General features: G+C 36.7%; 1 protein-coding gene across 3 annotated transcripts in view; it reads right to left on the bottom strand.

The window, feature by feature from the left end:
- TDRD3 (tudor domain containing 3) overlaps positions 1 to 16697 on the bottom strand; it is a 100279-nt gene that overhangs the window by 20163 nt on the left and 63419 nt on the right. For all 3 annotated transcript variants that reach the window (XR_001874911.1, XM_017815371.1, XM_017815372.1), the window contains 2 exons: positions 7576 to 8414; positions 5549 to 5674 (listed from right to left, as the gene is read on the bottom strand). Coding sequence is in view for 2 of the 3 variants with exons in the window: in XM_017815371.1 (XP_017670860.1) it covers positions 5549 to 5674; positions 7576 to 8414 (965 nt within the window). In the remaining variant the exon portion in view is untranslated. The remainder of the gene's footprint in view (positions 1 to 5548; positions 5675 to 7575; positions 8415 to 16697) is intronic.

Below are 16697 nucleotides of genomic sequence, written 5' to 3'. Positions count from 1 at the left end.
ATTAAGTGATTCAGGAAAGTCCTTCACGTTCCATGCTTTTTTGTTGTTAGCATAATTTTACATATTTTACAAGAAAAAACAAACAGTTCTTATTTCTACAATGGCTTTTCAGTGATTTTTTTTCTTTATTTGGATTATAATACTTTCATTAAGTGACCCCTGCTACATTGAGGTAACTAGAGGGATACAGTATTGTAGTGTTACATACAAGACACTTATAAGAACTCTAGAACAGTGGAATCCAAATGTAATTTTATTATTAAAAATATTTATGAATTGCATACTTAAGACATATTTTTCAGGCACTAAGAAAAAAAATAAACCGTTTTAGTGTTCTTAAATATATTTATATTGGTATTGTATGTGATTACTGAAAAAAATTCCCCACTAGCTTTTTGGTTTACCTAATGTAAAACTCAGCTTTATCTTCTATACTTCTAGCCACCAGAATAAAGAGCTGCATGTAAGGTGTCAGAGAGACTGAAAACTTACAAGAACTCTGGGCAGACTGGGTAATGGACAGTATACAATCAATTATCAAGGAGTCTTGATCATCTAGTTATACTTTTTTCGTTAAGGTGGTAAGCACAAACCCTGAGAATATGAGGCAGATTCAATCTACAGTCAAGAAAAGATAACAAAACAAATTTTAAAAAAAAGACCAAAAAAACTGCCTTGACTAACCAAAAAACCAAACCAAACCAAACCACCACCCAAAACCCACTAAAACAACAAAACTTGTACTAATGCAGTGCAGTTCAGCATTGGAGAGACAGCAGGAACAGAGAGCAGAAAGTTAACTAGTAGAAGATGAAGTGAAAATGAAATTATATTAAACCTACTAACAGTGTAAAGAATTTTCATTAATTTGCTATTTTTTAAAATTATAAAGGTTGCAAAAAGCAGATCAGAAGCTTAGGTGCTTAAATAATAGGTCATATCATCAAAATAAGGTCCTTGTGGTACTTTGGTTATTTTTTCAACTGATTAGTTGAGCAACACTTGGCTTTTCCATTTTTTTCCCTTCCTCCCAGTGGTATATTTTCATCAGTTTTTATTTGTTGGACAAAAAATTAAATTCAACACATGATTACCAAACAGTGTGCTGAAACAAACAGTAAAGACAATCAATTCTAAGAAATCGACTAAATATATGCCTTTAAGTCAGTTTCCCAAATCTTTTCTCAGTATCAACAAGTCTTTCAAAAAGGAGTCTGAAAAACTGGCAATACCAGGACATCACGGCTAACATACAATATATTTCTACATTAATTTCTACATTAATTTCTACAAGTTTTCAATACAGACAGCTAAGAAAGACTTAGAATCATAGAATATGCTGAGCTTTAAGAGATCCATCAGGATCATCAAGTCCAATTCCTGGCCCTGCACAGGACCACACCAAGAATCACACCAAGACCCTGAAAGCATTGTCCAAATGCGTCTTGAACTCAGACAGTCTTGGTGCTGCGATCACTTCCCTGGGGAGCCTGCTCCAGTGCTCAACCACCCTCTGAGTGAAAAACATTTTCCTGATACCTAACCTAAAACGTCCCCGACACAGCATCATGCTGTTTCCTCAAGTCCTGTCACTGGTCACCACAGAGAAGAGATCAGTGCCTGCCCTTTCTCTTCCCCTCACAAGGAAGTTGTAACTGCAATGAGGTCTTCCCTCATTCTCCTCTTCTCCAGGCTGAACAGAGCAAGCGACCTCAGCCACTCCTCATATGGCTTCCCCTCAAGGTCCTTCACCACCTTCATTGCCCTCCTTTGGACTCTCTCTAATGGCTTCAGATCTTTCTGATATTGTAGTGCCTAAAACTGCACACAATATTGCAGGTGAGGCCGCCCCAGTGCAGAGCAGAGTGGGAAATCCCCTCCCCCGACCAGTTGGCGATGCTTTGCCTGATGCCCCCCAGGACACGGTTGGCCCTCCTGGCTGCCAGGGCACTGCTGACTCATAATTAACTTGCCATTGACCAGGACCCCGAGGTTCCTTTCTGTGGCACCGCTTTCCAGCCTCTCATTCCCCAGTCTGTATGTATACCAAGGGCTGCCCCATCCCAGGTGCAGAATCCAGCACTTTCCCTTGTTGAACTTCATATGCTTGGTGACTGCCCAGTCCTCTAATTTGTCAAGGTCTCTTTGCAGGGGCCTTTCTGTTCTTGAGGGATTCAACTGCTCCTCCCAGTTTGGTGTTGTTGGCAAACTTAGTCCTCCTTCTAGTCCTGCATCCAGGTCATTTATGAAGATGTTGAAGAGCACAGGGCCTAAGATGGAGCCCTGTGGAACCCCACTAGTGACAGGTCTCCAGTCTGATGTCACCCCATTCACCATTACCCTTTGTAATTGGCTCGACCCATGAGCCAATTGCTCACCCAGCTCATTATGTTTTATCCAGCTGTGTGTTGGACACTTCGTCCAGAAGGACACTGTGTGAGACAGTATCAAAAGCTTTGCCAAAGCACAAAAAGATTATATCTACTGGCTTTCCTTGATCACCTAGCTGGGTTACCCTGTCACAGAAGGAAATCAAGTTCGACAAGTAGGACTTTCCTCTCATGAAGCCATGCTGGCTGTGACCAATGACTGTGTTGTCCTCTAGGTGTTTTTCAACACCTCACAGAATAATCTCTTCCAAGATTTTACCAGGCACTGAAGTGAGACTGATAGGCCTGTAGTTTCTGGGGTCCTGCTCCTTGAAAATCAGGACGTTTGCCAGCTTCCAGTCAGCTGAGACCTCTCCAGGTTCCCAAGACCGCCCAAAAATCATTGAGAGGGTTTGCAATTACATCAGTTAGATCTTTGAGCATTCTGGGATGAATCCCATCAGGCCCCACAGATTTGCAGGGATCCAGCTAGAGCAGCAGATCCCACACATTTTCAGGGTTGACTGGGAGTTGATCATTCTCATAGCCATGGTCCTCCAGCTCAAGGCACTGAGACCCTCTTGGTTCATCATCCATGTTGAAAACAGAAACAGAGGCAAAGAAAGTGTTAAACACCTCTGCCTTGTCTCTGTCCCTGTTTGTGAGGTGACCATCCTCATCCTGTAACTGGACTATGATATTTCTATAGTGCCTATAGCCATTAATATATTTGAAAGAACTCTTTATTGTCCCCCACATTTTGGGCACTTTCAGCTCCAGTTGAGCTTTGGTTGCACAAATTTTCTCCCTAGACCAGCAAGCAGCATCTCTGAATTCTTCCCATGTCACTTGACCTTGCTTCTGCTGGACATATACCTTCCTTTTTCACCTTATTTCCAAGAGAAGATCCCTATTCAACCAAGGTGGCCTTCTGCCTTGTCTGCTTGACTTCTGACATTTGGGAATTGCCTGCTCCTGTGCCCTTAGGAGGTAACGTTTAAAAAGTGACCAGCACTGATGGACCCCAGCACCTGCAAAAACATTTTCCCAGGGGGCTTTATTTAGCTATCTGAAAATTATCTGGAAGGACTGAAATAAAAATCAGCATAACGTTTCCAACAATGCAAGTTCATTGGTGACAACAACGTCGATCAATGAAAGAATTACTGAAGTCAGTTTAAAATCTGCTTTGTTCTCTTGTAACAAGGAAATATCATAAAGTTACTTAAATCTTATGTCAAAGAATTAAGTACTAAGCAGCATGAGAACTTCATTTTGCATTTATGCATGCTGTCTACATTTATATATTAGTATGAACACTGAGACAAAGAAACTGACCAACAGTGTTCAGCTTAAAAGACAAATCTGAGTATCAGAGCACGACTCCAATGGGTGACAAAATACTACAAATAAAAGAGGACTAGACTTAGTATCCAAACACAAAGTGAAGAGCAAGGTCCTAATTAACTTTCTTCAGCAAAAATCCTATAGCTGCGAGGACCTTCTAGCAACAAACCAGTAATTCATCAGAAAAAAATCAAAAACATAGAAAGTTGTTTACTGTGAAGATGTACGATTGGCATTTATTTATCTTGTGTAATTATTTAAAATCTAGTTGTCTGAATGTTTGAATGCAATTCAAAGAACCTTGAGAAGGGTATCTTTCATTTCTAAATGGACTGAAAGTCCTTGGAAAATCTTCATTTCTCCCCAGTAACAACAGAGGAAGCCTCAATGACTCGATCAGGATGCAGCACGATGCTAGGATTACAATACTTAGTGGCAGAATGCCCTTTCCATACATGGTCCCACCATTTTGTGTCAGCTTTAACAAACTAACTGTGAAATAAAACAAACAGTCTGGGGGGAACAAAAAAGTGATCCATTTCATTCAACTCATCCTGTGGCTACATGACTGATGACCCAACATGTGAGGAGAGGGATGAGGAAGAACACGTGGTCAGATATCGGCAGAAAAGGCAGGGAAAATGACCACTGCTTCAGGCTGGCACCTCACTACTAGGATCAACTTAATACTAGTCCAAGTTCTTAGACTGTGAGAGATAACTTTCAGAGGGTTAAAGTAAAATAAAAGCCACTCCTCAAAACTGTAATCAAAACCAAAGGCTGATTATTAACCCTGTAAAAGGGTCAAAGTAAGTACAATCATACAGTAAGTAACTAGCACCTTACAGCTCAGCTAGCAGGACAAAAAGAAGGGGAAAAAAGGGTAAATTTTAATAGAAACAGCAATGCATCAGCTGGGAAGAACTTCAGATATCTTTTTAAGTACAAAAAAGCAATCTCAGAGGTCATTAGGGCATCTGAGAGCTACAGACAATAGTACATGTCAAGAGACCACTGGCAGGAAACAGGAGTTGACTGTTCAGCCTCTGCAGCAGTAGTAGCATGGTTATATGACCAAGAGGTAAGAAATTAAAATTAACACAGTCAACTCATCATTAAGGAATCAATATGCAAATATGTTTGGGGTTTTTTGTGCAGCTTTTTATAATAAGAGTAAACAGCAAAGAATTGTGTAATCCTAGTATTTTTTTTAAATCAAAATGTATCTCTGTTTCCATGACATTGATTAATAAAGCCTTTTGAAATTTCCAATTTCTATAAGGCTAATACATTCTAAACTTTGTAAAACACATTTTGAGGCATAGACATCTACCACAATATTTGGCAAAGAAGAAATCATTGAAACAAGAATAAAATCTTGATACAAAATAAAGTGATACAGATGTCTATTTTTTGTAATACATACACACAAAGTGAAAAGCTTCAGAACATGTATTTTAAAAGACTACTTCCTAACCTTTACAGAACAACATACAATGTATATGAAATAAAACAGAAAACTGGGTTGAATAAAGTAACAACTTTTAAGAGAAAAAAACATGCACAAAACTGTTTGGCTGACAGATCAATTATTCATTTGCAAACAATACAATTGAAATTTATTATACAGGAAAAATATCACATCATCATACACTTCTACGAAGTTTCATATAGACAACTAAAATTTGAGATTTTGTTCATGTATTCGCGTAACTATTTCTCTACACATGCAAGTAGCATTCTTTGCATGAGTAGGCATTAATTTCTAAAGAGTTACATACTTTGTACAGACTAGGTAGTTTATATTTTTAATACAATTTGTTATGACATACCCATGTGTCTGCATGAACAGGCCTGATGTTGCTGAGAAGCACCTCTTCATAATTTCCATAATCACTGAATTTAACAACTGCAGTTGTCCCAGAAGAATGGAGAGCTTCAATTTCTGCCCGGTAGAACTTAAAAGAGAAATTTTCAAAAGTCATAAAATATTATCAGAAATACCACAAACAGCTAACAATTACCTTTTCAATTACCTTTTCCTATACATATATACGTATGTCTCTGTGTATATATATACTTAGTCTTAGACAGTATTATGTTTTGAATTAAATTTGTACCAGATATTAAACCAGGTATCTTAAACTTCCACAAGGTAGACTGCAAGGGTATGGTAGAATGTATTTAGAACACTCCTTGAGAAAATATGCAGCTTATCAAAGTAGACTGAACATTTAAAAGACTTGTTTTCATTTCTCTGAAAGCAGAACAAATCCATCACTAACACAAATGCTGCTGTATAGAGAGAAGTGTTACCGTAAGATGTTTACTTAAAATACACATATCAGTAAGTGCTTACCAGCCATATACACTGAATGTACTTACATAATCATCACACAATAAAATATGACAAAAATATTATAAAACTGCCCCTTCAAAAAGTACTTTTTCTAAACACGAAACTTGATTTTTTTTACACTTATGCAAATATAGCTTTCTTGAAGATATTCAATCACTTCTATCTTAGTGAACACAAAGAAATCACTGCCCCCTAACATGGTTAAGCTTAGTACTGTATTGTATCATCACATATCAAAATTGTCCTAGATGTGAGCAGCAGCATTTATTATAAATACCAGGAAATTAATTACTGTCCACACCCCTTCTAATGTGATGAATACTCTTCAGATAACAGTCTGGGATAACCTCGTATGTATTTATTTTGCAAGTTTTTACTTTCCCGAATTTAAAAAACTCATCTCACAGTAATGCAAGTATGCTTCTCAAAATAGGAAACAATTCAATAACATGCCATTATACTTCACACTAATCCATCCACTCAAGCTACAAATTCCTATTTAAGAGAGTCAACTCACTATATGTTGACACTACCAAAAAACTTGTATGGCTTATCATTTATTTTAATCGTACAAGGAAAGGAGAGAAAAAAGTCATGGGCTGAGCTTAGGTGGACCAAAAGAAGGAAAACCACTTATAATAAATAATATAAAAAATAGACTGTAAAAAAAAAAAAAAGACCGAAAAAATGTGAATAGGACCTACTCAAAGAACAACAATATTTAAGGTAGTTCCCTTCTCAGATTATCAGAAAGAGTCAAAAACTAAAGAAACTGCCCAAGATGAATGACAGAGAACTCCCGAATAGATAATGACAAATCAAACAAAACAGTCTAAAACTTTTTTAGCAAAAGAGAAGAAAGCAAAGTGTCCTGCTGCAGAAGAAATCTTATTAATGGGAAAAATAGCTGAAAAGGAAGTATTTAAACTTTTAAAATATCAGTAAAACAAAACTATCATGCAGCATAAATCATTTGTTCCACAAATTCCTCAGCTGATAGTCTACTAGTGCTAATCAAAATTAAGCCTTTTGCCGTTTCCTTTCTGTAATGATTGAAATTAAAAGAGGGAGTTTTTTTAAACACCCCCGTTCCTGCAGACTCTGACCTTCCTTTGAGCTACTAAAGGTTGCATGTTGACTTATTCCAGAAAAACGCATTACACATCTACCATTCAAGACTATTTTTGTTCCTTGGCAAAGAACATGAGCACTTAGATCCATATTCATCCCTTCAAATATTTGGTACTTAAGTAAAATGCTTCAGTGAGGAGCTTAGTCTTCCTAAACTCCACCTAAATGAGAGAAACAAGGACTTGATTTTAGCATTTAAAAAAGTGACATATCTCACAAATATAAAAAATAGACCACGGAGCTATCCAAGAAGCACACTGCACACCTACGAACAATGTCTCTGTAGCAGTGTGCTAAATATCTCCTACAAGTGCGTAAGAAAACATTAGTGGTACAATTTGAGGCAATTCTCATTTGGCAAAGGCATACCTTGTTGTCTTCCCAATAAAGAGCAAAACATTCATCCCCTGGTCTCCAACTTTTTCCATACTCCATGTGAATAGATGGTTCTAATATTTTCTCTGGTTTTATGGGACCCGTTCTTCTTTTGGGACCGGTGTTGTAATACAACATTTTATCATCAAAAGATGGGATCGTAGCAGGTCCTGATGATTTGATAGGTCCTACTCGTCTTCCTTTCTGATGATGCTCAGTATCTCCATTTGGTACAGTATTAAAATTATCAGTCCTGCTGGGATTTTGGTAGTCATTATTAACACCAAAATGTTGCTCACTTTTTACCATAAAGGCTTCACTACTTATTGTTCGTGCCTTCCTATCACAAAAATTTTCAGAATTGTGTGTTTGGTTTTCCCTTTTCCCACGTTTCTGGTTATTGTTGTCTGTAGTATCTTGAGCAGCAGAGTTTTCCTTGAATTCTGTGAAAGACACTCCTTTTCCTGTTCTGTTTTGCATATTGTTATCTCTTTTTTTGAAAGTAATATCACTCTGGTGAGTGGCTATGGGATAACTCAAATCCCTTGGTCTATCATTTCTAGGAAAATGTCTGTCACTTTTATTTTTTTCATCTGTCCAATGTTCTAAAGAGCTGTGCCTTTCAGGACCTCTGTTTCTTGGTAACCCACTACTTTCCAAAGCCTGTCTTGAATTCTGAAAATCCCTTTGAAAACGAGGGGGTTTCTCGTTCCTCAGTTGTCTCGTGTCATTGCGCGAAATGTGTCTTGAATGATTCTCTTTGATGCCATTCTGTTCTGTATTCATAACTTTGTGCTGTACTTGATGTGGTTGCTGAAATTGCAATTTTGGTTCTAGAAAGAAAAAAATTATTTCATTGTTAATGTATTTCACATGAACATATTTTAGATGTAGTGTTTCACACTCTGATAAAGCAACAGTATCCTTTAGAAATGTATGCAGTATTTGTGACACAGAAAATTTAGCAGACACATTTGAACTGTAATTCCCAGTCACTGGAAAATATACACTACTGTAGGCTGCACTTAGAACCAAATCACCTACTAGAATGAGAAAAGCCAGGCATTTCCAGGAGTTTACTCATTCCTCTCTAAAAACATCAACAACTCACTTGAATAAGAGCCACTTAAGACAGAAAAGCAGAATTCCAAAATGGAGAAAGGAAGAGGGAAGAAAATGAGGAGAAAAAAAGGAATACTTCTAATCTGAATTGAAACTTTCTGTAAAAATAAGTTGCTAACAGTTATCCAGTATAAAAGATAAAGGCAAGAAATAGAAGTGGTAAAATGAACAAAGCTGCCAAAATGGAGATAACAGGAGTAGCAACAAAGTCCAGAATTCTGGAGACTGATCAATGAGCTGTAACAGGAACTGCTCAAGGATTACCTTCAAGAGCTTCAACAAGAACTCCAACTGATGAGAATGCCTGCTGGAGAGGAAGGTAACTATGGGTATCTGTGAAACTTTTCATGGAAATATGGTGGGTTTTAGGCAGCCTTGGAATTTTTAATAGGTTCTTTAGGTGAAAAGTTGAAGGAGCAGAGAGATGAAACTGAGAGAAATATGTGCGAGAAAATAAAGAAGAAATGAGATTAAACAGGAGAGCTGCAAGTAAGTAGGCTCCCGGTCAATACACTCCTGCAAGTGATCACTGTAACCTGTCTCTTCTCCTTATTAAATTCTAAGTTCTCTATTGTGTGTGTGAGTGTAAGACACCAGACCAGTTATTACTGGGTCAGAACCAACTTGTGTGGAGTGTGTGCGTGCGTGTGTGTGTGTGTGTGTGTGTGTGTGTGGAGAGGGAGGGATGGGTCAAACCTCACTGAGCTGGGGTGACACTGTATCCCTCATGGCAGACCCCTGGAGCCCACATGGGGAAGCCCCGGAGTAGCTGTCAGCCACAAACTGCCTGAGAAGACTATAACACACCACACCTCCTACAGCTCCTAAGCCAGGTTCAGATTGGCAGGGACAGCGAGGACACTGCCCCTCATCCTGGCCTGGAACTCCAGAGTGGCTGGTGGGTCACAGAACCCCCCTGGAGGGGTTGGCCATAGGGACCAGAGCAGATAAAACCATGGGCATGTGTTTGCCTCGTGTCATGGTCCTGACACTTGGACTTGTGAGAGCTGGTCTTTTACAAGGCTTTGGTGGTAGCTATAGTCTGTCTCCTTCTCCTTCTCTCTTCTTACTCCCTCTGCTTCTCATTCTTTGCTCCTTTCTTGATGCTTGGGGGTGGTTTGGAGCTGGAGGGGTTGGATCTTGATTGAAGTGTTGTGGAATTGGTTGGATTTTGACTTGAGTGTTGTAGATTAATAGTATATGTTGAACCAGTATTGTAGTGGAACATTTTTGTCTAGCTTGTGTGGTGTCCTTTTGAACTTTGGGCAAGTCCCCTTATTTACTCTCCGAAATTAATGAAGAAATTCCTTGGGAACAAGCTCGTGGCCTATTTTCTTAATGCTATCTCAAAGTATTAAAGAACCATATATCTATATATTTAACTAAAACTCATAGCCAATCCCATGAGCTGGCAGCTCCTGGGGTTGGAGTTTTACAGTGAGGGGATGTCTTTTTAAACATACTGGCAAATTTGAGACAGAGTAAGCTGGCAACTGGGACAAGGAGGACCTGGCAGCTGAATACTGGAGAGACCGTGGGTCTCGAGGCCATCTACCAGAGAGGCCACAGGTCTGGGCTCAAAGTTGTCAGACCTATGTAAGTACACTCGTGTAACGCTTCTACAAACTTCAGGTTGTACTACCCAACAAGCTGGACAAGAGGCATCTGAGATGCCAGAGGTTAAGGGTCTCAGGACCAGGAGAGACCCAAGTGAATACAGGCATGATGGCAGCTGGGTATGAGATCTGCCAGCACACTTTAAACATGATAGCAAAGGAAAACAAACCCAATAGAGTGATTTACATGAGCAATTTTGTGTCACGTGGGTGACTGCAAAGGTGTTGTTCCCTTGCCTGTGTCTATCCATGGCATCTGGCCATGGATATACTGTTTGCATGAGCCCAGTGGGCATGGTGAGACTGTGCACTCAGGCTCCCATACAATCCTGTGGGAAGGGAAAACTAAGAACTTCAGTTCACGGGTTACCACTGGAAACAATGAATGCTGATACCTGACAGCAAATGTATCACTTTTCATAATTAGATGCTACATGGTAAGAGTTAAAATTAAATAGAGATTTCACCTGTTTTGTTTCTTTGTTTGTTTCATAGAAAATACTTCCAAACATCATGTTATTATTAATAGGTCATAGAATTTTTATCAATTTAATTTACTAAATTAGGTAGTAAGAATCTAGCTCTATTTTTACATATACCTGATGTAGCATAACTTTTAGAAGTCAGAAATCTTTGACTATAATGATGTAGTGTTTTTATTTTTTAAAGTGACGTGAGCATACATAAGGCTTAGCATGAACACGATCTTGGTAAAAATACATCTTACTGCATAATTTATTACTTTGAAACCCATAATGTTTTTAATGCATTAATATGTAAATATATACTACTCAGAAAGAATCAAGAGTTTCATAAACATGCATTTTCTTTTTAAAAATGAAAATGTGACTAAATCTTGTATAATTTAAAATTTTACTTTTTGTAAGACTAAAACTTTTAAATTTAAAAGTACTTCTTTATTTTTTCTTTACAAACAGCTCATGAAAATAATGGTTTTGTTTAGTTTGTAACTTTTCAGTAAGTATCTTCATTACACTTTTCCACTTCTGTATAATACATACCCATCTTCTAGACTTCCTATGGCCTTGAAAGATTTAACTTGCTAATTAATGAATATTCTTTGCTCATGACATTCTTAATTTATACCTCTTCTCCTCTGGTAGTAAAATGCTTGGGTTTCCACTCTTCCTATTCCCAATCTAAGCTCTTACATCTATTCCTAATGTTAATTACACATGAAGTGATTGAACTGTTTGATGACCTCTGAGTGTTTACTCCCTTGTATACACCATTAAAGAAAAATGTGTATAAAACTCTAACATACTTCATTATAAACCATCTTATTTAATATTTTTATCATGAAATTCATTAAAAAAGTCACTGTTCCAACAGAAAAAAAGCAGAAATGGGTTTATGACTAGATGGGGCGTGGTAATATTTTGCTCAGTGGCAGGATTTTAGGTTTGACTTAGACTCTAAACGTTTCCTTTTGAGGGTTGTCCTTTCCCCTTTGTCTAAAGGAATAAACGCTTCCTGAACTGAGATGGGTAGTCACCTAGGCAGCATCTAGTACATACAAGGACTCTATACAACTGCAACACAAAAGCATGCAGAGCAGTTATACTTTAGTTAAAGCCTTGAGGAAAAAACAAAACACAGACATATTCTTCAATAACTAGAAAAAGCGTACTGAAATTTCTATTCAATTTCATATCATATAATAAGTAATTTTAGCTATTGTCTACCCAACATAATGTGATCATAATACTAAAGTAACAGGCTGATTTGAAAGTGTCTTGAATCCGTCAGTTACAGATTTCTTTTAGACAGCAGTGAAAAGTTAAAATAATACTATATGTTAGACAGTAAGTAGAGAATTTCAAAACAGTGAACACGAGCATCTTTTTTCTAGGTGTCTTTACTGTGACACACACAGGGTGCTCACAAAACATCTGACATTTTTCCACTCTAAGGTATGTGAAATCCAATAAACTTACATTTTCTATGGAGGTGCAGTTATTGTGCTAAAAGTTTCCCCACGACAGCCTTGACCGAGCAGGACATGTTAACCCACTGTTAAACGTTCAAGCACAAACCATTCACAAATGGAAACTGCCAACTTACAGTAAATGTTACTTCGTCAACAGTATTTAAGAAAAAAAGCCTAGGGATGAGAATAGTACTGATTCTTCATGTATTTGTGCTGATCACCAAACAACTGAAGGGATTCTGAAGTTTCTTTAAGAGAAAAAGTTAAGCAACAAGGGATGCTATTCACAGATTGTCTATTTCAACCGCTATTCCTTCCTTCTACTTCTTGCCCCAACTCCAACAAATCATTAGCTAATGTTCCCAGAAAAGTAATGCCTCCTACAGAGCAATAACAAGCAATTAATAATTTGCCATTTAACAAGAAGATTCGGTAAGCTCCTTTCAAACAGCAAGATGTGTTAACCCAGTCATCATCACTGTACCCAGAGGTTTGGGAACAAGTTCTGGGAAAAAATACATTTCAAAATTAAAGACAAGGCTTTTGTCATCTGCTGTGAAGCTTTAAGATGATGATTAGCATTTGTCAGTTTGAAACTCTCACTCAGTTATTTTACTCATTTTAGTTTTTGTATGTGATGACGCAAGAAGACCGTACAGAACTAATCACATTCCCTTGATTACAAGAAACCAGCAGGATCTGCTGCACTTGGAAATCTCAGTCAACACAGTTTATAAAGCACTGCTCCATGAACAATGGAATTTAAAGAGTACGGTTTCCTGTGGCTCTCTCCTGTGGATTTCATCATGTTTAATAATGTGGTTAAATTCAAAGACTGTGGCCCTTCCCGCACTGGTGGCAATGACTTGGGTTTCTCCTTTCAAACTGAATAATATTTTTATGTAACTGCACAGAAGTGTATCTTGGAGACAGCTACCTCCAGGGCATGTTCTATCTCACACTGGACAAAAGATTAAATAATTAGAAGAAAATTAATGATGCATTTGCACACATTTCATGCCATGGAATGAAATTCCCATTACTCAATAGCTTTGTCAAGTTAGATAAATATCAACATAAGTCTTTCTAAAATGTAGTAATACTGAGGAACTGGAACCTGAGGTCATGTTTCTGTTGAAACAAAATAAATACAAGTTGAGGAGGAGGGTGAAAATGAAGAAGTGGACAAAAAATTCCAAAGCATTCTGCTGTTGCATTTACTACAAACTTTAACTCACAAAATTAAAGGACTGGAACAAAAAACAATAATTTTTTATTATTCTTTAAAATGTATGAAATTTACTATATTTTTCTCTTTTATATTTAAAGAAAAAATAAAAAAAACAAGCCTCCTAACATATGTCACCAACACTAACATATTACTACAACAAATATAAGTGATTTTCTTGATATTCACAATTAACACCACTGAAGTTCCATTTTAAAAGTAAAGCTGAATAACAAACATGACTATGGTTCAATCTGGATCTCTTGTCAATAGGGCACACCGTATTTGTTGAAAACATGGCTACTAAATGGTAAATTCCAAAGGTAAATTTGCTCTAACTCCAAAAAGTCAGACTCTTTTTTTTTTTTCCAAGTGCCCTCCATCCCAGATATTCAAATAAATTGTGGCACCACAAAATGAAATAAATATATTTTAATTATATTGTATTGCATTACTGATTTGTTTTAAACCTTTAACTTCTTTGGGAATATATAAAGCACAATGTGCATTATTCCTTAATACTACAGTCAGATCTCTTGGCACTGTTTTGTTCTCTCTGATAAACCTTGTGTTTACTTATTTAAGTTGGCAAAGATGGATGAATTGTTCCTCATAACAAAAGAAAAATATAAGAAGGAGATTAATGGAAAAATCTTTTGTGCTCAGTGGCAGAAATAATCCAAGTGCAAGCAAGGGCAGCTAGTCGACAGCAATTTTGTCTATTACTTGTGTTATCTCTTGCAGTCAGGAGGATTCTCTTGCCAACCAAAACTTAAACTACTTAATTTCAACACAAACATTTTCATAGGTGCCACCAACCATTCCCACTTAATAAATAAATAAACGTGCAGTATAAACCTATGGATATGTTTGGTTTAATTCTTTGCATTTCACTTAAACAATGTATGTTTACTGTACGCTATGTTTTACATTGAAAGAACTAGCAGATCATGGAGTTAGGTATTTAATACTTCCAACAGCTGTAATTACTTCAAACAATATTTCATTAACTGGCAAAAAGGAGATAAAACATAAACAACCATTGCAAGACACCACTTAGGGGGCAAAGGACTAACAACTTGCTTTCTTATAACTAATTTGTACTTCTTTTTTAAAAAAAAGAAAAACGAACACCAAACAACAAGAAATTTAATGTGCTATTTTATCTCTAAAAAGGAATAGAAGTACATCCTAAAAAATACAAAGGTATTTCAATTCATAAATGTTTTTCTACTTAGTCTAAATCCAAGGATGAAAAGGTACCAAATCAAAGATAAAAAATTCAACAACCGTTCTGCAGTTCCTGTTCACAAATTGTTCCTGTTATGGCAAACCTAGAAGTGAATTAAGAAATTCTTCACAGTACTGAGGTGCAATTAGAAACAGTATAGAAGAAAAATAGGGAGGGATGCATAGAGAAAAGCAAATCAATCCTCTGTGTACTTGAAAAGATTTTACTTTTCAGACATTTTCTGTCCCCAGATCACATAAGCAGATTTTGAAGAAAATGCAGCATAGCACAGAATTAAAAAATATTTATCTCAGTTTAACAAAACTGCCTTCTGTTCTTTGGCTTCTATATAGATTCTCAGTCACTTAGAAGAGATTACAAGCTGTCTGAAGTGTACAGAAGTTTCATGCTTGCAATAATGATAAATACAGCCATCCCAGGTAATCATATGCTCCTGGTCACAAGCATTCATGTAACAGTAGAGACATTCTCATTTATTTAAAACCACTACTGCTATACAAAGGCCATCTCCGAATACCTAAAAAACAATATGGTATTTTAGAGACCATATAGGACAGCGAGATGCCAGAAATACTGCAAAATACAGAAGATGTAGAACTATCTTTTGTTATACGTAGCATAGTACAGGCTTTAGTGAATATAAACGGAGAAAAACCTGCCAGCCTGGGCTCTCCTTAGTGTACTACTATGCAGGAAAATCAATGAAGAGACCTTATTTTTGGCTATGTAACATTACATATTTGAGTCATTTCGATCAGTTTCCCCAATGTGCCTTTCATTTCTGACCAATATTTTTCTAATTCTAAGTGAAACTACATGTGTCTACTGCTAACAGCCGACAGGATCAAATGAAATTTAGAAGGTACTATATATATATATATATATATATATGTCCTGTTTTCTGCAGACAGTTGGATGCAGATGTCATCGTGAAAGAGTTCACAGTGGTCACTGCACATACATCACTCTGCAAACACTTCTAACACTCCTATCATCTCAGTTTAAATGGAACTTAAGACAACTAATAATTAAGAATTTAACTGAGATGATGTTCAACCACAGAGGGAGAAAACTAGTAGAAAATTTACTTTCAATATATCATTTCAAGGATGTGTTTGAATTCATCAGACTGCAGAATTTTCCTCGAATTTGGAAAGGAAAAAAGCACTTTTAAAAATACAAAATACATATGCCTATGTATTTCTTGAAAAAAATCCATTTGAAACAGACTTTGTGAGACAAAAGTAAAACCTGGCATAGAAACGGAGACACAATCCTATGGGCTTATACACAGTCAGTAAGGAAAATAAAAACAACATGAAACTAAGCAACCACTTCAAAGCCTTACCAATTACAAAGAACAACATCTTTTTCTTTTTCAGAAGAAAAAGGGCAAAAATATCTTAAAAAAATTTCACAAAATAATTAGAACACTTTCTGAACTCTTCAAAAGTGATAACAAGTTGGGTTTGGTTTTACTTTTCAGAAAAGCAGGATTCAGGAATAGTACAACAGACCGCATATTGATCATTCAGATAAAGCTAAAGAAACCCCAACACAGTGGTAAAAAACCCCAAAACCAAAAACCCTATGTCATGCTAGGAAATATGCCAGAACCTTTGGCAATTGAAGGAGTACAAAACCTTTACAAAGTTTTAATACAATTATGTCTTTCATTATGATCACTTATGGAATCTTTTTATTTTTATTTAAGAGGGGAAAAAACATAGAAAAGCAAAATGTATTTATCTTTAAAAGACAACATTGAAGATTATAAACTGAAATACATATAACCAATAAAACCATTTTTTTACTGATATAAGACTACGCTTTATTGTCTACGTACACGTACTAAATCCCAAGATCATAGAAGTCCCCCCTAGCAATCCATAATACCATTTTACAAGAAGCAATTCACTTATTTCACAAGTCTTGGTAAACTACCAT

Source organism: Lepidothrix coronata, unplaced genomic scaffold, assembly GCF_001604755.1.
Source record: "Lepidothrix coronata isolate B3197 unplaced genomic scaffold, Lepidothrix_coronata-1.0 Scaffold50, whole genome shotgun sequence".
In the NCBI taxonomy this organism is placed as follows: domain Eukaryota; kingdom Metazoa; phylum Chordata; class Aves; order Passeriformes; family Pipridae; genus Lepidothrix; species Lepidothrix coronata.
This window is presented reverse-complemented; position numbering and strand designations above follow the sequence as displayed.